Source organism: Colletotrichum lupini, chromosome 1 (assembly GCF_023278565.1).
Source record: "Colletotrichum lupini chromosome 1, complete sequence".
Lineage (NCBI taxonomy): Eukaryota > Fungi > Ascomycota > Sordariomycetes > Glomerellales > Glomerellaceae > Colletotrichum > Colletotrichum lupini.
Genome location: NC_064672.1, coordinates 4,264,255 through 4,286,183, shown reverse-complemented (window position 1 = coordinate 4,286,183; position 21,929 = coordinate 4,264,255). Strand labels below are relative to the sequence as shown.

Genomic DNA, 21,929 nt, shown 5'->3' with positions numbered 1-21,929 from the left:
AGAATCGGTACCTTCAACGTCTGGCTCCGATTTATTTCACGTCTCAAGGAATAACTCATCGAGTAAACAAGATCATGCCACGAAATGTCATGCTACAGTCAATTTTTCTTTTCTTTCGTTTATTCGATTGCATTGCAGAAGTAGACCTCTAATATGTCCACTATTGGGTATCTTTTGGCCATAGGAGCTCCCGTTTGTACAAACACCGAATCATCGTAACAAATACAATAAACCATATGACTATCAGACACGCTGCGAAGACGCAGCCAAATATCTGCAATCCATTATTCTGCAAAGCCTTGCCAAGCGCGGTCGTGGCCGTAACAAGTGCAGTGTTCGGGAAGACAAATGACCACCATGTCATTTGGAAAGGCATCTTGCTCTCTGGCCGTACATACTTCCAAAGTGATCCTACGGAGACGATAAAAAACCACATGCTCAGACCCCAGAGCCATAGCCCGATCAAGACTGACATGACTTTGATGATGGGCACGGCAAGGTCGGTGCCCAGGAAATTGCTGGGCAGAATTTTGTCTGCGGAATTGCCGAGTTGAACTGGAGCATTTAGTCGGGCATCCAACCGTAGCAATAAGGGAAACCCTACCTAAGCCTCCGACCGTGAAGGCAAATGGCCCAATAGAAATGAACTGATTTGGTCAGCGTCACCGGTTCACATTTGTACCAGGAACAATTACGCACCACACCAGGACGTTGAAAATCCCGCGGTAATTTCTGCGTCATCAGCCGATAGATAAAGGCAGCAGAGATCATAAAGGCAATCAAGCAGCCCGCGCCTTGCGTAGCGACTGCACAGAGAGCAATGGCAGTCCTATTGAGAGTGACGACCTGCTGGTTCGTTTGTACAGCAGCTTGTATAAGGTTGCTCGCAAAAGGTGCCGTGAGGAGCAAAGGGTAGGCTGGGAAGACCCAGGTAGGAGTCATGGTATGAATGGGAAATATCCTGATCAACGTTAAGCAGACCGAAACTACTCGCGTAGACTGAGAGGAAGCTCACAATGTCGACCAAAGAATCAGGTAAATAGTGGCACTAGCAAGCACACTCAAGGCTATGTAGAACCAGAATAGAATTTGCATGATTCTAAGGAGCCAGGGCCCTACATGCGGCACACCGAACTGGCATATGTTGATCGATATGATGGCGAAACTGTAGATATTCAGTTGATGCCCCAGCGGAATCGGTTAGGTGGCTTACGAGACAACAGCAGAAGGAATGAAGAGCGATTCCGTCTGGTCTGTGAATGAATGGGTGAGGGCCCCTGGTCTGGATTTGAATCGAATACTGGCGAGGGCACAGTTTATGATGAAGAGGATAACATTGAGCAGGAAAAATGCTACGGCTATGCCGTTGAGCCAGGCAGCTTGGTAGGGGACTGTTCCAAGTTAGCATATGCGCCGAAAGGTAGTACTCGGTTTACTGACGAGAGTGTATCACATTCGCCATTCCTCCGGTTGCCTACGTTAAATCAGTATCTTCTGAATATGGTTTGTCACGTACTGCCTACCATCGTCTACTAGTCATTAGCATCGGCCTTGTTCAGGGAAACGGGTATATTACCATAGTGAACCAAGTCCAGGTATGACAGGCGATCCGATCTCGAATTCCTACTTTGCCGAAGCTAAAATGCTTCTCCAGCGTAGGTTTGGCGTTGTTTGGACTAGACTCATTCGACTCTGCCTGCCGCTCGGCCGCAGGCATCGCCGTGCTATCCTCCGTTTCAAAGGCTGGTCCATGGGAGGAGCGAGGAACAAAGGGGGGCCGTCTCAAAGGAGATCTAGGTAAGGGCAATGATGCCAAAGGAGATTCGTTCGGAGTAGCAAAGTACGAGGGACGATTGCTGTGTTCATCCGGGGTCTGGTAGCCGCAGTTGGCTACCATTTCATGGGTGGGGGCCATTTTGCGGTGGGAGAATCCCAATCTTCAGGTCCTCGAGCCAGTAGCTTCGACACAACGTAAAGAGGAAAGAGTAGGCTGGGTTCAGCATTGGAGAGGGCGATGTTCATGTAGACAAGGTTGGTGATGAAAACAACGTGGTCGAGAAACAGAGAGCCGAGATCGAAAAGAGGCATGCTCAAAAGCGGGCGGGCGTCTTTGAACGCAGTTCCGCGCAGTGCGGGTTGAGTGAAGGTGTGTCGTTGGGAGAGGCGTGAGGGGAGAATTAGCCCCGGGCGTGGACGAGACGTGTGGGTGGATATAGTCAGATGCCGTCCTGGTTGTGTCGTGGTGCAGGGCCACAAACGCAGATCCTAGCTCCTTTCTTGCGCCAGGGTGAACAACGAGTCGTCGTGTGGGCTGCAGCCAAGGCAGTCTGTGGTGGTGTCGTTAAGTTTTTTTCCCTGGGCTTGTTCCGTCGTGAACAGACGGAGTTGTTATGGTGTTTGTGGTGGCAGTCGCGTTGAAGATGTACACCGACAATGACGCGCTCAACAGTTGGAATCACGATGGGCTGGAAGCTGGCCAGGATTCGTTATTCGCAATGAGATTTTACAGTCAATGCTAGGAGTGACTTCTCTTGGTGTTACGGGAGATGACCCGGCTTGGTGAGTAAGGCAAATCCTAGTGAGAGGTTGTGAAGTGTAAAGTGGTGCCTGCGTCATACAGAGAGTTGGCGGTAGCAACGACGTGCTAGAACTTGCCCAGAGAACCGGATATGACCCTGCCGCGGATGACACAGCACGACCGGGGTCTCAGCACATCATGTGGGGTCAACCAACACCTGGAAGCTGTCACTGCCTTATCACAAATGCAGCAGAGATGCAGAGTCGTAACTGAGCAGTCGTCAAACTTTTCTTCCCTCCTGATTTTCCTTTGCGTTCAGCTCGCTCAAGAGTAGCAAAGTGGATAACAAAACATAAGCCGGCCTGGAAAGTAGTCGCCGCCAGCAGCTGGCTATCTTGATAAAACTTGAAGAGCTCGTTGCTCTGCATTTATTTCCCCAGCGCAACGCTCTTTTCATCACTCGTAGGGGTCGGTAGCTTATCGTCGACAACGCTGATAGGTAGGATGCGCGTTACCGGCCAGCGACAACGCTAGACATGTGGGGGACAACGGTTCGGATCTCGACCTCTTCCAAAGTTGCGTCCTTCAACATCCGACCGGACCGGTATTTCCGGCCAAACATCTAGCCCAAGACTTTGACTACACCCACTCACCTGGGCTATCGCACTATCCGGACTTCAACTCAGATTCGAGGACGGCAATACCTCCGTTTCCTTCGCTGCTATAGATTCGTACATGCACGCCGTACCCGCAGTGCAGCAATAATGACGCCTGAATTGTGGGTTCATCTGCCCCCAAGGAAGTAAGTAGGTAGTCAATTAGTGTCATTGTTGCCATGTGAAATGTGATGGGTCGGTCGTCCTCACAGGTATCGCCCTAAAGTTTTCTGCCGGCGGGTACGTTGTTGCTTCCCAAGTGAGATGAACAATCCTTCCTTCCAAATGGACCTAGGGTGGTACCTCAAGGTACCTTGTACCTGAGCATCTGAGATTTCAACGACACTCGTTGCTCTCCATTGAATGCATTTCCCAAAACCACCGAAACAAAGTGTTCCTCTATGACGATGAGGTACCATTCCCCCCCAAACCATGACCACCATTGCTCTATCGCTTGACCCAGTTGTTCTGTCTGACCCCAACACTGGAACTGTCCTGAACATCGCGAGTACAGTTTCCTTCCGCTCGTCAACAGACCGAAAACTATTTTCAAATATCAACGAGCTGCTCGCTGGGATTCAAGCAGGAGATTTATTCATACTCAAGGCTCAGACTTGCTGTTTCCTAGTCTCGCTCACCCGGGAGGAAAGCAATGCAGAAGACCAAGCGGTTTTCGTGGACACCATTGCCGCTGACATAACAAGCTATCCGGCAAGCAGCATTATTGATGAGATGATATCTGGCACTTGCTAATCGGTTACAGATCTGGACCCAGCTAGGAATCGATATAGTGCGCAATGTGGAGAGTCCTTCCAGCCATCGGCATATATCGTTCAAGATTGAGCATAAAGAAGCTGTCTTACACCCAACTCTACCTCCCAACACAACGGTCATTACTATGCAGCATCTGACCTGCTCCTTCTATATTCATCAGGAATCATCCATCTCCGAAGGTCCTATGGAATCAGCCTATCAAAGGACGTCATCGATGACTAGCAGTCATGGCTCTCGCCTTGATTCAGAAAGTGGCTTTGGTTTGGGCGTCTCGTCTGTGGAATAGGGTTCACCCGACGAAATCGACGATCGTTTCAACAGCCAAGACTCAGGCGTATGTCTTCTACCTTGCGATGCTGCCGCTGCATGCGACAAACAAAGGCCTCAAGATGGAGAGGTTACTTCTCCCATAGGTCGGCTTGTAGAAGCTGGTCTCGACACGTTGGTTGTCGGTCGCAGGGCTGTGGGCGGTATCAGAACACTGAGCACGACGAGAACACCAATTATATGCCTCGTGCCCGAGATTTTCAACATGAACTATCTTTCGGTGGGTTGTCCGTCTGACCATTCTTGATACCGACGCGAGAACTAACCGAGACAAAGTCCTTGACTTGTCGGTCTCGCCTCCTACCAGCGTTGTCCTCTGTGTTTCAGGACCTTAATCACATTGAGTCTCGTCAACTACGAGATTATGCATCCGCATCTCATGGCATCCCCACAGGCAGTCTTCAAAGCACAGCTCAGAATCATGAATCCAATGACTTTGGACACCTAATTTGGAGGCTTATACGTGCGCAGATACCCGCTTGCGAAGAGACTAAATTCTCACAGCAACAATTCCGAGGATTGACGCGTCCGGAGGAATACTCAAGAGTACCGGCCATTGATGCCATGATTGCGTACGGAACTATGTCAGAGGATGAAGCTTCACTCCATGAAGAAACCAGCCTTGCGACTAATGATGGATGTGAAGTGAATCAGGGTCGCGATATCCTAGAGACGTTGTCAGACATCGATATGGAGTTTGACCAGAATACGTCGCCTTCATGGACCGTTGACGAGAATCCGCTATTGCCTTCTTCACCCCTGACTATGAACTTACTCATGGACCGGAGCGAGCTCAGACACGAGCATGAAGCATTCGACGATGAGGATGGCTACCCAGAAGATATTTCGGACTACGAAACCCATCTAGAAGCTTATAGCTCACCACTCTCACCACGACCCTCCTCGTACTTTGTAAGAACTCCCGAACCAAACAGCGAGGCCGACTCAGAGGGGCATACGCCGAATCAAGCTTTCAACTTGGCAGATACATCACTGCCACCTCTTATTTCATTGCGAGAACTGGTCGCGGTCGGTCCTGCAAGTTACAGTGATCGGTCGAACTTCGGCCCTGATAACGGCGAGAACGACTTCGGAGAAGGCCACCATGCTAATGACCACCAAAGGCAACGGTCGATTTCTCTCGTATCATACTGCGATTGGCAAAGTGACGAGGACGAGGATAAGGGGCCGCTCTCGGAGCTGTCGTTCCAACCAACCAGGCATGACCGCCAAGCGGATGATGATGATGATGGGATCTGGCCAAGCGAAGTCTTCTCCGGAAGCGAAATTGACCTTTACGATGATCAAATCGAGTAGATCAACCGTCGAAAACCTACTGGCAGCCTGGGGGCTGACATTTCGCCAATGTCCACACTGGGGTCAGGGAACGGAGTTTCAAGAGATATATTGCAAGAAATGGATGTCGAACGCAGCCTGTGACATTCGAGCATCACATACTGTGGTATCTGCCGCTCAAGCGCGACCATAAAACCGACTCATTTCTGAAGCCTTAATACAATTCATTATCCAACCTCTCGCCCCATAGTTGCAGCTGAGAAGAGCTCGCCACCGCGATGTTTCCTCTAGTGCCTGGGCATGCATTGTGTCTCCCTCAGCGACGTAATGGCGTTGATGATCCACCACTTTATACAGGTCCCAGCGCCTGTCTTCGCAACGAATCTTCCGAAAAAATGCGTGCCTTTCAGGCCCCAATCCCTCTCATTTCTTTCCTCCCTTGCCTCCCTTCTTCGGCTCCTTCTTCTTCTTCTGTTCGGGCTTCAATGTCGCAAAGTGGATGTACCAGAGAAGCACTCCCTGGAGGATGACGGCGACGAGAACGATCAGGAGGATAGTGAAGAGAATGGGCTGGTCATTCAGAACCGCGACAGCCTCAGGCGTCGCGCCAATAGATCGGAACCAGTCGAATTGACCCATTGTTGCGGTCTCGAATCTTTCGGGGCTGATCGATGTTCGGGTGCGGTGCAAGCGCGATAGCTCACAGAATCGTGCTGGCTTGCGCCTTGCCGCTCTTTGATTTTCGGCGGCTGATTGAAGAGGTGCGAGGTCTGCTCAGGCACCTGTGATGGGCGGTATGGACTGTGGTGGTTGGAATTAAAGGTGTGTACAGGAAAGTCAAAAATGAAGGTCTGAGTCTCAAGTGCGCCAGTCACAAGGGAACAACAAAAAAATGTACGTATTGTTGGGGGACCGGATTAGAAGGTTTTTGTTCGACAGCAGGAAACACGAGATGCGAAAAGCAGTCCAGAAGGAGAAAGGAAAAGAATAGGAGGGTTAGTAGGGGCCAAGATGTAGGGAAAATGATCCGCTCGGCTTCTCGAAACGGGAGACGTCACAATTGGGTGCGCTTCAAGGGCGAGGAGGTGGCCCTACGGTGGCCATGCCACCACCGTGGTGTGCCTTTTCGCAGGCTAGACCGCCTTGGGGGTATGAGACCAGGACGCGACATGGCCGCATCGTGGTGGTTGAATGTGTGAGGAAGGTCGCTGCCAGGGGAGGGGCGGCATCGATGCGCGTTTCAGGCCTGCGGCAGAAAGTCGACTGATGTCTGCTGCGGGTGATTGGCTGTGCAGGGACGAGCTGCAGCGGTTACTTCGGCACTAAAAAGGGGACCTGGGCTTCTTCACGGGAAAGACGTCCTGTTACAGGCAAGTATTCTTACACATCGGATTAGCCATGTGGTTGTTGAGCTGGCAACGACATCAAATGAGATCTTTGCGCTCTTTCCGGTCGGGAAAGCTTAGTCTTGGCTTCGCGATACCTTCGAAATGATACTCACCAGTATAACATAATACTTCAGTCCAAATGCTTTGCGATATAAGCTTGACAGAGGTCGGCCGGTAACGATGAAGACGGGAGTCGGAACGAGACCGTGCACTCCAGAATTAAGTGAGCTAGGTAGCCCCTGGACTTCAGCACAGTCTCGGTGAGCTGCGAGCTTTCGGTATGACACCAATCACAAGTCGTCCACGCCGTTATGGTCATGTGACTCGAGGAACATCACCGCGCCGTCATGCCCGTGATTGCACGGGCCACGGGCGGGAGAAGACCGGGCTTATTGACCAATGATATGGTCTGGATCCGTCCAAGGCAATCGACTGCGAGACGATCCAATTGAGCTTTCCAAAAAAATTGTCGACTAGCTGGCGCGACCCTGAGCTCAAGACCAAAAGAGCCCATCACGCGACTTGCACCCACTCCCCGACGACCTCATTCTACCCCTTTGCTGCCGGCAACGAACTGGCGCAGAGACGTCGCCTCTCTCTGCTGCGATGAACTCGGTACGCCCGGCGCGGAGCGTCTTGTCGAGATGCGTCTCTTCCGCCTCGAGCGCACCGGCCGCCCTTCCCTACCGTCTATTCCACAGCTCCGTTGGCAGGTCAGGTCGGAGGCGGTCACGATTCAACAATATCACCGCCGAGAAGATGGGTCTGACGACCCCTGATGCCATCGAAAAGTATGCGAAACAACACTTTCCCGAGTACACGGAACAGCAAAAGGAGTTTCTGAAGGAGAAGTACACCCCCGAGCAGTGGGAAGCTCTCCAGGCCGCCGAGGAGGCCATTGACCCGAAAGATTTGGCGATCCAGGGTCGGTTACGGACGGATCCTTACACGCAGCCCTATATCGACGACTTCTCAATGGTCCAGCCCATCATCGATGCGAAACCCCAAGCGCCTGCGAAGCCCGTGGAGCCGAAATGGCTGCCGAGGAGAATGTGGATCGACGACTACATTGAGAAGATGGCCGACAGGGTCGGCGGCCAGATGCAGGACACCATGGGCAAGGCGTTTGCCCGGGCGCTGCGCAACATCTCAAAGACGAACCCCGCGAAGCTCGACTTCACCGAGGAGGAGCTGCACGAGCTCGAGACCAACCCCGAGTTGCGCCGCAAGTTCCTTGTCGACAACGAGGCCGACGTGCTTGGGGCGAAGAAGGAGAAGAAGGCCGGGGCGGCGTCTATCGCAACCGACGACTGGCTGAAGCAGTTTGACCAGGAATTCTTCAACGAGCTGGAGGGCTCCCTGAGCACCTCGGAGAACCCCCTTCGCTCCCGCGTAGCCTTGTGGAAGGAAGCCGACGGCAAGGGCACTTCGGCGCTCGCCCCTGAGCTCGGCAAGGTCGAGGGTGTCAAGGGACTCTACCAACCTCCGGAAGACGTCGAGGACGACGGCCTCGACCCCACGGGTCGCTTCATCAAGCTCAAGCAGGCCACCGGCATGAAGATCAGCGATATCCTCTCTATTCTCACCAAGAGAGTCGTCGTTCGATCCGTTTCTAACCAGACTCGTCTGGGCAAGATCCGCAGTGCTTCCGTCATCGTCGTGGCCGGTAACGGAGACGGCAGACTGGGGTTGGGAGAGGCTAAGTCGACGGACCCCGGTATTGCAACAGCGACGGCCACGCTTCTGGCTATCCGCAACATGAAGCCTATCCGCAGATATGAAAACCGCACCATCTACGGCAACGTCGAGACTAAGATCTCGGGAACTGTTGTGCAGCTCTTTGCCCGTCCCCCAGGTACGTTCTATTCCTGCTAGTTCCTCGTTCTCTGTTATTTGTTTGACACAGTCATACTAACACACAATCAGGCTTCGGACTCCGCGTCTCTCACAGGATATTCGAAATGGCCCGTCTCGCCGGTATCCATGATCTGGCGGCCAAGATCCCCCGCTCCAAGAACCCTTACAACACCGTCAACGCCGTCTACAAGGCCCTCATGAACCAACCTGATCCGGAGGAGATTGCCATTGGTCGCGGAAAGAAGATGGTCGATGTGAGAAAGGTCTACTACGGCGGATCTGTGTATTAATCTGTATACCACTTCTGTATACCACTGTAAATGTTCAAACAAAAAGCGCAAATCTCTAGAGAACCCCGTCTGTGGCCCCCTTGCCCCCGTGAACAGTGAACGCAAATCTTCATGTCATAAAGTGATTGGCGTCGTGTATTTCTTGGGGGGGGTATCTGCTCTGATCGTAGTCTCGTCGTGCATTTGTACACTCTCTCCAACTTCCTCTTGCGGTATAATCCGGACAAAACCGCCGCGGATTGCAGCATGCCTCCTCTCAATATAGATGTTGCACCCTCGTGATCCCACGTATTCGTCTTCCTCTACTCCTCCTCCTCCTCCTGGCTCCTGGCTTGGTCACCCCAATCGATCTCCTGCTGCAGCACTATGCTGTACACGCTTGCCTTGAGGAGCGTAAACACCAAGCTCGTCTTGCGCTCCAGCTCCCGCAGGCCGTCGAGGATCTCGGTGCTCGGCGAGCCGCTCAGGTCTTCGAGTGTTGAAGCAAGCTACGGTACAAAAAAAGGGGGACAAGTTAGCTTTGCAGGTCTTTGGGATCGGGTAGAGGGGAGAAGGGGGGAAGGGGGAAAGGTCCGAGTCTGAATGCAATGTAGGAAAGCTGTGTGACGGGACGAACCTTCTTCATGTTATCCGCCAACTTTTCGTACTCTTCCAGCACCTCGGCCTCCAACGGCGACAACTCCGGCTGCGAATGCAGCAGCGTGGAGTCCCGCCCCTGCTCCATGGTGATGATCCAGCTGTCTCTTGTTTGCTCTGTTTCGTACTATATACCAAAGTCAAGTTTGGTCGGCGCTAACATGGTACAGCGACGTTTCGTTAGGTTCTGGTCAATTATCGACGGGAAGTTGTTTCGGTGAGTCGCGGTAGGACGCGCTGTGGCTTGAACCCCGCCAATCTAACCTTGGGCAAGGTGCCCAGGAACCTACCTACCCCGAAAAAAAGCATCAGTCCCCCTTGTCGGTGAGGTGAAGTGTGTCTTCGGTGAGCGCCTTACCTAATGAGGAGGGACTTGTAAGCGGCTCGTGCGCCTTCACCCACCCACACCAAAGATGCGCGCGGACTTCCCGTCATCTTCCAACAACGTCCGTCCCCACCTCCATCTTTCAAGACAGTTTGGAGCGGTAAAGGAGGTTATCGTTAGAGCGTCTTACATGACGTCTAAGTATGCCCCTTCAGGTGTCTTTCTTGTCAGGGGAGAAGGGCTGGGTAAGAGCCTGTACGCGAGGCACTGAATCGTAGCATCCAAGCCGTCTGTTACCTTCATCGAGAGGTTGTCTATGAGCTGGCAATGAGAGATGACTTTGAATTACCACCATCGCCGCCGACCTCTATGAACATACAACCAACACAGATTTTCTCTCACTTTGGGAATTCTGAAGCGCCTTTATCGTAGGCGCCAATCTAGCAAGCGTGCCGTGTGCCGAACCTGATCATGAGCGTGTTCCGAAACCACACATTGTTCGTATCCTTCAAGTAGAAGGGATGGCTTGACGTGGCAAGCCTAGCACTCATCGACATCTGCCCCGGATTGTTTCAGGACTAAACTAGAGCACGCGAATCTCATCCCCGTCATTTCGCGACAGTCAGCCACCGAGCTGCCATGGCCGGCCGACACCACCAAAACCACATCTCACTTTGGGCCCAAAGTCGGACTAAGATGGGACTAGAGCACAGGTGAGAGAGCTTAGGGGGGTGGGAAAGCTCTAAATCCAGATGCTCTAGCTCAGGTCACTTGATGAGCCAACAATGGCACCAAGCTGCCAGCCATGGCTTCAATCTCACTTTTATTATAACTCGAGGGTGATCTTTCTTTTCTGGCGTCGTTCGAGATGGTTCTCGTTGAAAAAAAGAGGAGATTTTCATAACATAGCACCCAGCCGGCAACGCGAAACGGTCAAAAAAGTGGCTTACATCAAATCAAAACTGAATAGGGAGCAATGGTCAGATCAAAGACATTCGAGCAGTCGCCGCCTCTCACGGCCAGCGACTCGGCCGAACTCCATACAAAACGCTCCAACACGCCCGCGCTCCTCGTCCGGCGATCATCCTTGATGAGCAAGTTCCCCGAGTCGAGCTCCTCCGCCTACGTCCTCGACTGGGAGACGGACAAGTGCAAGCAGCGCCTCCTCAACCACGCCGAAGACCTCTTGAGGGAAGCCGTGGGCCGGAGGCGGCTCACCATCGTCCAGGGCCTGCCGCTGGATCTGGTCCAGGTGTTGCGGGATTCCCTCGGCGTGAACTCTGGGTTTCTCGAAGCACATGCGGGGAGGCGGCGGCATCGACCGTCGAGGAACGACGAGGGCTCGAGTTTTGTTTCGTTTGCGTATCCGGAGCTGGTCAAGACTACGAGGGGGAACTATGGCCCGGATCCTGGGTATAAGCCGTCGGCAAGGCAATCTGATTTAGTGGATGTCATGGACGAGGCGCCCTTTCATATGATGTCGAGGGATGGGCAGGCAGTCATGTTCTGCCAGGCTTCGTTATGGATGAACAGCAAAGCTGATGGTAAGTTCTCAACGGGTCCTAATGGATACATTCCACGTACTGACTTGCGCCTTCAGTCCTCTTCCTAGACCGCCCCATCTGGAACGATCCATCTTCACAGGTCCAAAAGGCGCGGAGACCACTCTCCGTCACCCGCTCATGGCAAAGCAAAATAGACGAGTCCCAAATGGATGGCACCTCAGTCTGGAACGTCCTCATAGCCGAAGGCGACGAGCTCCCAGGCCTCGAAGACAGCCTTCTCCGCACCTTTCGTCACTCCAATGTCACGAGGCAAACCCTTCCCGAGATCCTCTGCGAGGCGGTCCACGATAAGTGGCTCGACTTCTTCGAGACCCTCCCCTCATGCGCCCAGCCTGGATCCCTGCAGGACGGGGGGCTCTACTGGCAGGCGACAGAGTCTCTCGAGCAGAACCTCGAGCTTGCGCAGGACCAAGCGCGCCAGCCGCTCCTGGGCGGCGGCGGTGGCATGCGGCACCCAGACTGGCGGTCCCTCCTTGAGCGCCTCCAGCGCCGCGTCGCCATCTCGAAGCTCGGTTCGACGCCGAGGCCGCAGACCGCGTGGCCCCGGACGCAGCCGACGACGGCGGTCCTTCAGACGCGGGATGTCAACATGCCCATGCAAGGCACCAACAACCAGCCGTATCCAGACGCCATGGCCGCAGACAGCGGCAAAGAAGCGAATCAGCGCGCCCTCGACCGCGTAACGTACCTCGGAGGCATCCTCCTTCCCTTCACGGTAGTCTCCGCCATCCTCTCCATGAACGACGAGTACTCTCCCAACGCGCCGCGGTTCTGGGTCTTTTGGGTCGCCTCCATCGGCGCTGCCATCCTGTGCCTCCTCATCATCTACCTAGACCAGCTGCGCTGCCTCGAGGTGTATTTCGAAGTAGCCGCCGCGGGGACGGTCGAGTCTTTCTTCCCCTCCAGCAAAACCCACACCGCCGCCGCCGCCGCCAACGGGATATCTCTCATGTCGATGCCGCCGCAGTCGAGATGGCGCCGGCAGCAGGCGACGGAGATGTACATGGACATGGCGGAGCCCGGCGGCGGAGACGTCGAGGTCATGGCTGACTCGGCGGTGAACCCTACCATGGTCGTGCAGCAGGGCCGGGACGGGTCGAACATCAAGGCGTGGCGGAGGAGGCAGCTCGGTTGGGGCGGCGCGGTGAAGAAGGTTGTTGGGTATTATCGGTGGACGGGCGGCAGGCCGGTGCAGATTAGTCCGTACGGGTCGGAGAGGCTTCAGATGAAGATGATCTGACGTGTGTGGTGTAGTGGTTACGATAATGATAATCTTGGTCTGGTCAATGAAAAGTCTACCTTGATTTGACTGTACGACGGCATTTGGTTGCGTCCAATCTGACTGGTTCACTACCTTGACTACCTGAAATGTCTAGAAAGGGCTATCCTTTGTTCGATTTTAGTTCTCCGATCCAATTCTCTCATACCTTTTTCCCAATCATTAAGGAGGGCAGGCGATTGACGCCTGATAAGGCGCATGGCTAGAGAACGATGTAAGTCTGTGTTTTTTTACTAATTATCAAGAGACGCCCGTATTTCGACACTAAAAATACAGCTGCAGGGTCTCTCCAAAGTCGTCTTTTTTATCCGGGGACAGAATAGCAACTATTGGCATCTTGATATCGAAAAAAGTGTATCAAAAACTAGGGTCGCTATGCGGGACCGCCCGAACCCCGCTAGATGAGGCCGGCGTGGGGCCGTGTCCGGATGCAGCAACGTCTGATAAGAACAGCCGTTTTTTCTGCTCCGAGAATATAGAGTCCTCATTAGATGCCTGTGGGGAGCTTTCGACTCCCTCTCGGCCCTGAGTTACCTGGGAAAGACCATGCAGTAGGGAAATCAGAGAGAGATTGCATTTGCTGAAAATGCCCAATCATCTTTCTGGAACAGGAATACGGCGGTTGGTACAGCGTTGCAGACTGTTGGTTGGTAGCAGGGGGTAGGCAGCAGGCGAAAGCCTACAGGGTACTAGAGGTAACTTCTGGACCCCAACGATCTCAACCAACAAGTTGGGACATAAGACATAACGGTGCCTTGTCTTTGGGCGTCACGTTCGACAATTCGCGGCCTGGTACGAAATAGAATGGCCTACATTGGGGGCCGCACCGTGATTGCCTTGGTCCACTTCTCTATGCCATCCATCAATGTCACTGCAGGTGAATCGTAGGCCCGTTTCTACCCAGGCTGACGGATGCCTCAGCCAACAGTCTGTTTACTTATGTACAACCCCCATTTCCATTGTTGCTAGGTATGCCCCGTTCGTCCTCCCGTAATCCTAGAGGTATTGGACAGCACTAAGCCCAACTTCTATCACCATTACTCCGATCTCCACGATTTGTGACCCCTAGCCCATCCCCAAACGCAACACTTTGAAATTTGATGTAGTTGCCATCTGGTTCGATTTTTCCCATCATCTCTCTCAAAAGGCAGGTAGTCAGTCACTGCTGCCTTCCTTCCTCTTTCCGCCTGCCTGCCCGGGTTGCTCTCCACTATCGTCCCGTCCGCCTATCTGTCTGCCTGCCTACGTACCTGCCTTACCCTTCCCTCACCTTTCCTTCTCACCACCTCCCACACTACCTTACCTTACCTTACCTCGAACGTCCTCGAAATTTTTCGGGATTACGTCCAAAGCCTAGCACATTGTCTCAATTTCTCGATTGATGGCACTCAACATGCGACTCATCGGCTTGTGAGCACTTCTCTCTATTTCTTTCACTGGCTATTCTTTGGTGTGAAGCTCCAGGAGATACTCCCTCAAGAGTCGCTTTGCACTCCTCCAGGTCTTTTAAAGCCAAGCGATTTCCCGTATGTATTCTTTTTCCATTTGACCCTTCCATCACACTTCTCCCGCACAACCAGTTGTACCCCGCGGTGTACATTCATTGCTTGGCTAACATTCTTCCTAGAGAAGGCGGCCGCTGCTGGTTACTTTTTTGTATCGAAGCGGCACAACTCGACTTCTGAATATCACTTTCGCATGTTAACATTGCTACACCACTATTCTTCACCATGGCACGCCACAAATTCAATGCCGATCTGGCTCAGGCATCCCGCGAGCAAGTTGAGCATATCTCGGGCCTTCAGAAAGGAGATGATGACGGCGAACTCACCTTCGTTCTTTCCCATGATGCTCTGCCATCTCCTCTCACCGTTTGCCTTACTGCCCTGAATGTGGACGACTACCCGCATGGCCCTGGCTTTGTGGCATACACCAAGGAGGAATCTGTCTCGAGTACGGTTTTCAAAGTCCTTGACGATATTCCCAACCTCAGTCAGGGCAGAACCATACTGAAGACGCTGGTAATTATCTCAAAGAAGCTGAGCTCAAACCTCAACTCGGCGAACGTTGACGAAGGCTCGGATGTGGAAATGACGGATATTGACGACGACGAACATTGCGGCAATTACGAAGACGAGGACGAAGAAGAGTACGACGACGAGGACTACGAATATGACGATATTGACTTCGGCATTGATTTTGGCGGTGATGCTACTCCGCAACCACCAAGCCATTTAGCCAAGTTCCCTAGCCGCCTAATCGACGATCTTCAGAAAGCCAAAGACGCCGGTTTCAAGATTTCTCTGTTGGGCGACGCTGCCACACACGAGGAAAGTTGCATCTTCGCACTTTCCCTTCTAGTCGAACACCTGGGGATTAGCGAGGACACACTAGAGGCCTGGGAAATTAGCGCTTCAGATTACATCGTATTGCTATTCAAGTACGATGCAGGTTATCCTTGTGTGGAAACATTTACGAAGCTTCCCGCAGGTCATTCGGAATCTATGCAGTTTCGTTTGGGAAAGTGCGCCTCTTTCAAGCCCACCCTTCACTCAGCACTCATTCCATTCCAAAAGAATCTCGACACTGCCAAGAAGATCTCAGAGAAAGACGGCCTGCCGAAGGAGACCTCTCGCGAGGCGGCGTTTTGCTCAATGCCCATTTCGGAATCGCTGGACATTTTCCTGAATAAGGAGTTTGCCACCCTGCTGAAGACTCGATTGGATGATGGTGTCTCCTGGGACCGCGCAAAGGACATGATGGAGGAGATGACCAAAGAAGGGCACCTGCGTGTCGACAGCTCCACACAAAGCAGTCACGATTCGAAGCGAAGCCAAACGGCCGGCAGCTCGATTGAAGAAGAGGCTCAAGTCTCGACGTCAGCTCTCACATCGCTCAACAAGGACTACGTACGACAAAACCCCCGGGATACGGGCCCATCGCCGCGCGAAGAACTCAGCTTGCCCCTGATTGCGATGCAGTTCGCTCTGCGCTACTTTGTCAAAAGCACGCAGTACTGCCTCGTATGCCATCGCAAAACTGAACCTGGATTTACTGCCCTCAAGCCGTACGTCTGCAACGATCCTCTCTGTCTCTTCCAGTATATGGCTTTAGGTATGGGTCCCAGTACTGAGCACGACATCATCGCTCGTCCCTATGTCGTCGACCTGTTGATCAGTTTCTGCGCTGCTGCTCTGAAAAGTGGCCGAATTCGAGAATGGCCGCGAGGTCTGTCTATCAAAGTCCCCGTCCCGAGCCATGTCACACCAGGAGATTCCACGTCCGCGACGAACAGATTCCAGGCAACAACGATGCAGGTCCCGATTCAGGCCCCAATGCAGCCGCAGATAGTAGAAGATTCCGGAATTCTAGTCTGGGCCCAAATTTCTGCTGGGAAGTTCAACGTGCGCTTCTCCGAGAAACTGGAGAAGTTGCGACCGGGAGACATGATCATTTTGGCCAAACGTGTTTTGCGCCGCGATGGGAAAGATCTAAACATGCACCATTGCCGCATCACCTCAGTCAACACGATCCATGACGACAGCGGCAACGATTGTGGCAAAGCGTTTGAGTTCGATCGTCTCATATCAACCGACAAAGTAACGTACCATAGTACAGTTGTTCAACCGCGCCCCGGGTATACTCAACCGCCTTTTGAGACACACGTCTATCACGAAGAACACATCGATGATGAGGAGGGCGATGCTGAGCTATATCTCTACGATCATGATCTCGACAGTCTGAGCGAAGCGTATCGGAGGGAGGCGTTATTGATTCTCGTGCAGACGATCCCTCCCATCAGATACCTACGGGACTTTCTTCTTAGCCACCAAGGCTGGTCTCTATCTAAGTACAAGATGATATCCAAGTCGGCTCTGGCTTTGCTTCGATGGGTTGTGGCTTCCAACCGCTCGCTCATTGTACAGATTGACCAGCCGGTTGACCTTGACATTGGCGGGATTCAAGCGACTGAGGCTCGACAAAAGGAACGCTTCGTCGGATTGGGTGACGATTGGATGCAATTCCGCTTTGCCCAAGGATCCCCTGAGAAAGAGAATCGGTTCAAGAAAGAGCTTGAGAAGGAGGCGAGTCAAAGATACCCAACGATGTTTGCATGGCACGGGAGCCCGCTCGGGAATTGGCACAGTATCATCCGGACTGGTTTGGACTTCAAACAAATGCTCCATGGGCGTGCCTATGGTCATGGAGTGTACTTCGCCCGCGATTTCGCAACAAGCTTGGGCTACTGCATGAAGCAGGGCAACGAGACATCATGGGCGGGTTCGGAACTCAAGCTGTACGCCGCTATGGGTCTCTGCGAGATTATCAACCGTCCGGAAAGATTCAAATCCGTTCATCCGTACTATGTTGTCGACGAGGTTGATTGGATCCAGTGCCGCTACCTCATTATTCAGCGGAACCAATCAGTGAAGCACGAAGAAGAGCCAGAGACGAAGCCGGAGTACATCTTACAAGATCCCAAGTGGCAACCGGTGGGGATTAACAATACCGTGTTGGAGATCCCAGCTGCAGCACTGCCAAAGTGGCGCCAGAAATCCGTTGTTCCAGGGTCCTCGTGGTCTCAGCCGATCATCCTCACGGATGATTCGGGCGACGACCAGCCAGATGACTTTGACAAGATCATGGACCTCCGAAAGGAGACAGAGAACGACAACAAAGACGCCGATACAGTCGTCCTTGATGCCGAACCGGAGACTGATCCAGACAAGACCTCTTTCACGCCGGGCACACTTGACGTAACGACACTGCCTCAGCTGCCGGCCCCGAGCTGGGCTTCAGACGCGGGGCGAAAGGTCCTTGGCAAAGAGCTTGCCAAGTTACAGAAGGTGCAGGCTACAACACCTCTTCATCAGCTCGGCTGGTTCATCGATTTTAGCAACATTACAAACATGTTTCAGTGGATCGTTGAGCTGCACAGCTTCGAAAAGTCCTTGCCTCTTGCGCAGGATATGGAGCGAGCGGGCGTTGAGAGCATCGTCCTCGAGATCCGATTTGGCCGCCAGTTCCCTCACTCGCCCCCCTTCGTCCGGGTCGTTCGCCCCCGTTTCTTACCCTTTTCGCGCAGAGGTGGTGGTCATGTCACGGCTGGCGGTGCCATGTGCATGGAGCTTCTGACGAACAGCGGTTGGTCTGTTGCGAGCAGTATGGAGAGTGTTCTACTCCAGGTTCGCTTGGCTCTGTGCAATCTCGAGCCTTTTCCAGCTAGACTTGAGTACCAGGGAACAGGCCAAATGACTGGAGGAGGACCCGACTATGGCGTCGGTGAGGCCATTGATGCGTACAGACGCTCTGCCATGGCCCATGGCTGGCAGGTGCCTCCAGACCTACACTTGACGGCCAATGCGATGTGAAGGACAGGGCAAGCAGGGTCGATGAGCAGAGTTGATTGTTTCTCCAGCAAGGTGTGCTTGCTCATGGTAAGGCGTTTTTATGGAGGCTACTTAAGGTGGGGGTTAAGGGCTTCAAAAGAAGCAGGCATATGAGTTCAAGGGACATGGGAATGACGGCATGGTCCATAGCGAGGCAGTTTAATACTTCTTTCATTCAGAGACACACTCAGGTGATTATAGCCCACATGCCGTGGCCTGTACTGAACATCTTCTGCGGCCGGCGTCGAAAGTAAAACTTCATACGCTAGCATGCTCCGGTGATCCAGCACATCGGCTTTGAATGCCGGGCGAACATAATACATGCACGAGGTAAAGAAAGAGTTGAGGATGGTGAAGCAGGCTCTCTGAGCCACCTTAGGGCACTCCGTGAGGTGACTACAGCTGCGGATACCTTACCTCCACTTACCTTACATTACCTTAAAGTTGAGTGGGGTCTTGCGGATAAGATAACACTCGGCCAGAAGCTAAGGCAGTAATGCGTACCCACCACTACTACCTCAAGGCTCAACCTTAGACAGGTGAAGTAGGTATCGTACTCCCTTGGTTGACTTTGTTTGTCGTACGCAACGCAAAGAATTCTCACCAAACTGACAAACGAATCCCTGAAACATCCGACGACACATTTGGCGTCTTTGATCCCGTTGTAGGCGCTAGCAAACCTGTATGCCAATATTGAGTTGTTCCTCTGACGTTGCTATAGTTAGCAATCACCACCACTGATCGCGGGCCCAGGATAGGCGGCACAAGGTACCTGACCAATACGGGACACCAAGGTCCACAGTGCTGCACTCAACTGCACCTACTTACAGCTTCCCCAGACTCGATTACGCCCGCCTGCGGCCTGAGGCACGACACGACGTCTTGGCAGCCCGCCGGTAGCTCACTTCCTCAAACCCTCCCACGACGCTCTCTCTACACTCCTTACTGGACTTGGATCGCCTTCCAGTCCAACCGCCTTTCACTCTCATCTCGCTGCCCCAAATGCATCGCGCAGCAGTGAGGGCCTTACGGACAACTTACCGATGTACGGCTCGTAGTTTCGCACGCAACAGCCGACGGGGTCTCTTGGACCATAACCTCTCCTCGTCCTACGCTACCCGCCACGGCCTGCGATCCTCCTCCTCGTATCAACACCACCCCGAGCATGCCGTCCAGCCGCTAAAGTCCTCCATGTACATCCGCCGCTTCTCCGTCGCCCTTGTGTCCACCCTCGTCGGCTACGGCGCCTGGTACTCCTACAACGGAACCGGTCTCGATAAGGCATCGAGCTTGACGAGGAGCTTCACCACCGCATCCAATGCCGGCGGCGATGCTGCCCCGACCCGTTCTGTTCTCGTCGTAGGCGCTGATCAGCTGCATACCGGTACATTTGTTGGAGAGGGGCCTATATCCAAGACGACTAGCGACGACGGCCGTAAGGTTATCGAGATGCTGACCCCCGAACAAGCTACCGAGAAGCTGCGCAAGACGGAGCAGTCCTTCCTCGTCAATAGAGGACAGGGCGTACTGCGTTACGACCTTGTCCAGCTTCCTAGCAACGATCCCATCGAAGACGACCATGCCGAGAAGATTGTCGAGGTGCCGAACCAGGCCGCGGGTGCTGCCGGCAAGAGCAACGACTGGATGTTCTGGGGCGTCTTTGACGGCCATGCGTAAGTGAACATTATGGCGGCGTTATCTTTGATGATTGCTAACCACTGAACAGTGGCTGGACAACTTCGGCAAAGCTGCGCCAGACTTTGATTGCCTCCGTTGCCAACGAGCTCAACCAGACCTACCAGTCATCCGCTGACCTGTCTCCTGCGGCTGATGCTATCGATACCGCCATCAAGCTTGGTTTCACTCGTCTGGATGACGAGATTGTCAACCAGAGCGTCGAGAGGGTTCTCAAAGCCGGCTCCAAGACTATGGCTGCAGAGCTGCTGGCACCCGCCCTGTCTGGCTCCTGCGCCCTGTTGTCATTCTACGACAGCAGATCCAAGCTTTTGCGAGTTGCCTGCACTGGCGACTCGCGAGCGGTCCTCGGCCGTCGATCTGCGTCTGGCAAGTGGACAGCTACCGCTCTCTCTGTTGACCAAACAGGAGGCAACCCCGATGAGGCAGCCCGCCTTCGCAAGCTCCACCCTGGCGAGGACCGAGTCGTTCACAACGGCCGAGTTCTTGGCGGTTTGGAACCGACCCGCGCGTTCGGCGATGCTAGCTACAAGTGGAGCCGCGAGATCACCAACAGACTCCGTGAATCCTTCTTTGCCCGGTCCGCTTCCCCTCTCCTCAAGACGCCCCCGTACGTCACTGCCGAGCCTGTCGTCACAACCACAAAGATTGAGCCTGAGAATGGTGACTTTGTCGTTATGGCTACCGACGGTTTGTGGGAGATGCTTACCAACGAGGAGGTCGTTGGTCTTGTCGGCAAGTGGATCGAGACTCAAGCCAGCGGCTCTGGCTCGCAGTTTGATTCTACCTGGTCCAAGCTCTTCGGATCCAAGAAGTCTAGCCTCCCCGTCGAGCAGGCGAGCGACAAGAGCGTCGATGGCCAGAAGACGCCTATCCGCCTGCAGCAGTGGGGAATTTCTCCCGACGCCCCCGAACGGTTCGTCGTCAAGGACAAGAACGTGGCTACGCACTTGGTCCGTAACGCCCTTGGTGGCAAGAACGAAGAGCAGGTCTCCGCCCTGCTGACTCTGCCCTCCCCCTTCTCGAGACGCTACAGGTGAGTCAGGTTGCAAGTTCGAGGTAGAGCACATGAATCAGGAAGACTGACCAATCCGAAACAGGGACGATTTGACGGTGCAAGTGATTTTCTTCGGAAACGGTGAGAAGACGGGCTCGGTCAATCTCAACGAGGAGGCAACGGCTCCGTCGAAGCAGCAAGCCGTCAAGGCGAAGCTTTAGAATGCGTCTTCGTTAAACATGTTTCCGCAACGACCATATTACGGGACATCAACATCAGCGCACGTGTTTGTATCTTGTCTGTATGAATTAGCTTCTCCAAACCTCGCTGGCAGCGTAAAAGAAGAAGAAGAATCGTGGAGGTTGGGTGGGTACGGCGAGACGTTGTCGCCCACTTGGCGCAAGAAGAGGTGCTGTTTCTGGGAAGCGAAAGACAGTTTACGATGTCTACCCGATCGAGGCATCTACCTGTTCAGAGAAACCAATGTCTGTTTAGCGATAGAGTCAAGTCTAGTGTTTTTCAATGAGGTTTGCTTGGCCCCGTTCATGAGGCTTACTCCTTGTTCAACAAATGATTGTGAAGTCGAGGCCGATTACATGACCTCGCCGGAATGAGTTTCCGATGAGACTGAATGCCTAGTCAACCCCCCTATTCGTCTGCCTTACGGATGTCACGTTCATGGCACGCAAAGTTGTATGATTTCTCAAGCTTTTTTACGTTTCATTCGTGGTTAATGATGGCAAGGGTTTACAGAAAACCAAGAAAAAGAAGATTTCCCTCCCCATGGAAGTTTTCTCTCTTCTTTTCATTTTCACTCAACAGCCCACATCGCTTCCGCTTTCTCGATCCTCACGCGCTTGTCTTGCCTTTCTCTTTCTCTCGCTTCTGTTCTCTCGTTTCTTTGAAAAGAAAAAAAAAACCCAGTTTCCCAAACTC

The 21,929-nt window shown here is 53.2% G+C and overlaps 9 protein-coding genes across 9 annotated transcripts; 6 read left to right on the top strand and 3 right to left on the bottom strand.

Annotated features, from left to right (window-relative positions):
* Window positions 1-160: 160 nt before the first annotated feature.
* CLUP02_01271 (C4-dicarboxylate transporter/malic acid transporter) lies at window positions 161-3,346 on the bottom strand (the record flags this gene model as incomplete). The annotated part of the gene is made up of 17 exons (XM_049280313.1): window positions 161-534; window positions 605-647; window positions 700-961; window positions 1,016-1,165; window positions 1,214-1,391; window positions 1,441-1,474; window positions 1,524-1,529; window positions 1,577-1,937; window positions 1,967-2,228; window positions 2,297-2,327; window positions 2,382-2,472; window positions 2,542-2,607; window positions 2,665-2,705; window positions 2,761-2,940; window positions 3,007-3,048; window positions 3,109-3,157; window positions 3,186-3,346. The coding sequence occupies 17 exons, from the start codon at window positions 3,344-3,346 to the stop codon at window positions 161-163; spliced, it is 2,331 nt and encodes a 776-aa protein (XP_049136270.1).
* Window positions 3,347-3,606: 260 nt separating this feature from the next.
* CLUP02_01270 (uncharacterized protein) lies at window positions 3,607-5,789 on the top strand (the record flags this gene model as incomplete). The annotated part of the gene is made up of 5 exons (XM_049280312.1): window positions 3,607-3,849; window positions 3,938-4,221; window positions 4,330-4,495; window positions 4,552-5,588; window positions 5,660-5,789. 5 exons carry the CDS (start codon window positions 3,607-3,609, stop codon window positions 5,787-5,789), a joined length of 1,860 nt encoding a protein of 619 aa, XP_049136269.1.
* Window positions 5,790-5,994: 205 nt separating this feature from the next.
* CLUP02_01269 (uncharacterized protein) lies at window positions 5,995-6,210 on the bottom strand (the record flags this gene model as incomplete). Its single annotated transcript, XM_049280311.1, has 1 exon — window positions 5,995-6,210. The coding sequence occupies one exon, from the start codon at window positions 6,208-6,210 to the stop codon at window positions 5,995-5,997; it is 216 nt and encodes a 71-aa protein (XP_049136268.1).
* A 1,355-nt stretch (window positions 6,211-7,565) lies between these two features.
* Window positions 7,566-9,106, top strand: CLUP02_01268 (uncharacterized protein; the record flags this gene model as incomplete). The annotated part of the gene is made up of 2 exons (XM_049280310.1): window positions 7,566-8,814; window positions 8,886-9,106. The coding sequence occupies 2 exons, from the start codon at window positions 7,566-7,568 to the stop codon at window positions 9,104-9,106; spliced, it is 1,470 nt and encodes a 489-aa protein (XP_049136267.1).
* A 302-nt stretch (window positions 9,107-9,408) lies between these two features.
* CLUP02_01267 (DASH complex subunit Dad3) lies at window positions 9,409-9,830 on the bottom strand (the record flags this gene model as incomplete). The annotated part of the gene is made up of 2 exons (XM_049280309.1): window positions 9,409-9,594; window positions 9,723-9,830. The coding sequence occupies 2 exons, from the start codon at window positions 9,828-9,830 to the stop codon at window positions 9,409-9,411; spliced, it is 294 nt and encodes a 97-aa protein (XP_049136266.1).
* A 1,213-nt stretch (window positions 9,831-11,043) lies between these two features.
* On the top strand, window positions 11,044-12,872 carry CLUP02_01266 (cysteine protease; the record flags this gene model as incomplete). The annotated part of the gene is made up of 2 exons (XM_049280308.1): window positions 11,044-11,611; window positions 11,668-12,872. 2 exons carry the CDS (start codon window positions 11,044-11,046, stop codon window positions 12,870-12,872), a joined length of 1,773 nt encoding a protein of 590 aa, XP_049136265.1.
* Window positions 12,873-13,402: 530 nt separating this feature from the next.
* Window positions 13,403-14,616, top strand: CLUP02_01265 (uncharacterized protein; the record flags this gene model as incomplete). The annotated part of the gene is made up of 9 exons (XM_049280307.1): window positions 13,403-13,408; window positions 13,467-13,561; window positions 13,642-13,703; window positions 13,800-13,838; window positions 13,912-13,969; window positions 14,059-14,143; window positions 14,269-14,321; window positions 14,376-14,412; window positions 14,539-14,616. The coding sequence occupies 9 exons, from the start codon at window positions 13,403-13,405 to the stop codon at window positions 14,614-14,616; spliced, it is 513 nt and encodes a 170-aa protein (XP_049136264.1).
* A 25-nt stretch (window positions 14,617-14,641) lies between these two features.
* Window positions 14,642-18,283, top strand: CLUP02_01264 (polymerase; the record flags this gene model as incomplete). The annotated part of the gene is made up of 1 exon (XM_049280306.1): window positions 14,642-18,283. One exon carries the CDS (start codon window positions 14,642-14,644, stop codon window positions 18,281-18,283), a length of 3,642 nt encoding a protein of 1,213 aa, XP_049136263.1.
* A 1,020-nt stretch (window positions 18,284-19,303) lies between these two features.
* CLUP02_01263 (protein phosphatase 2C) lies at window positions 19,304-21,214 on the top strand (the record flags this gene model as incomplete). The annotated part of the gene is made up of 3 exons (XM_049280305.1): window positions 19,304-19,974; window positions 20,028-21,032; window positions 21,097-21,214. The coding sequence occupies 3 exons, from the start codon at window positions 19,304-19,306 to the stop codon at window positions 21,212-21,214; spliced, it is 1,794 nt and encodes a 597-aa protein (XP_049136262.1).
* Window positions 21,215-21,929: the final 715 nt, after the last annotated feature.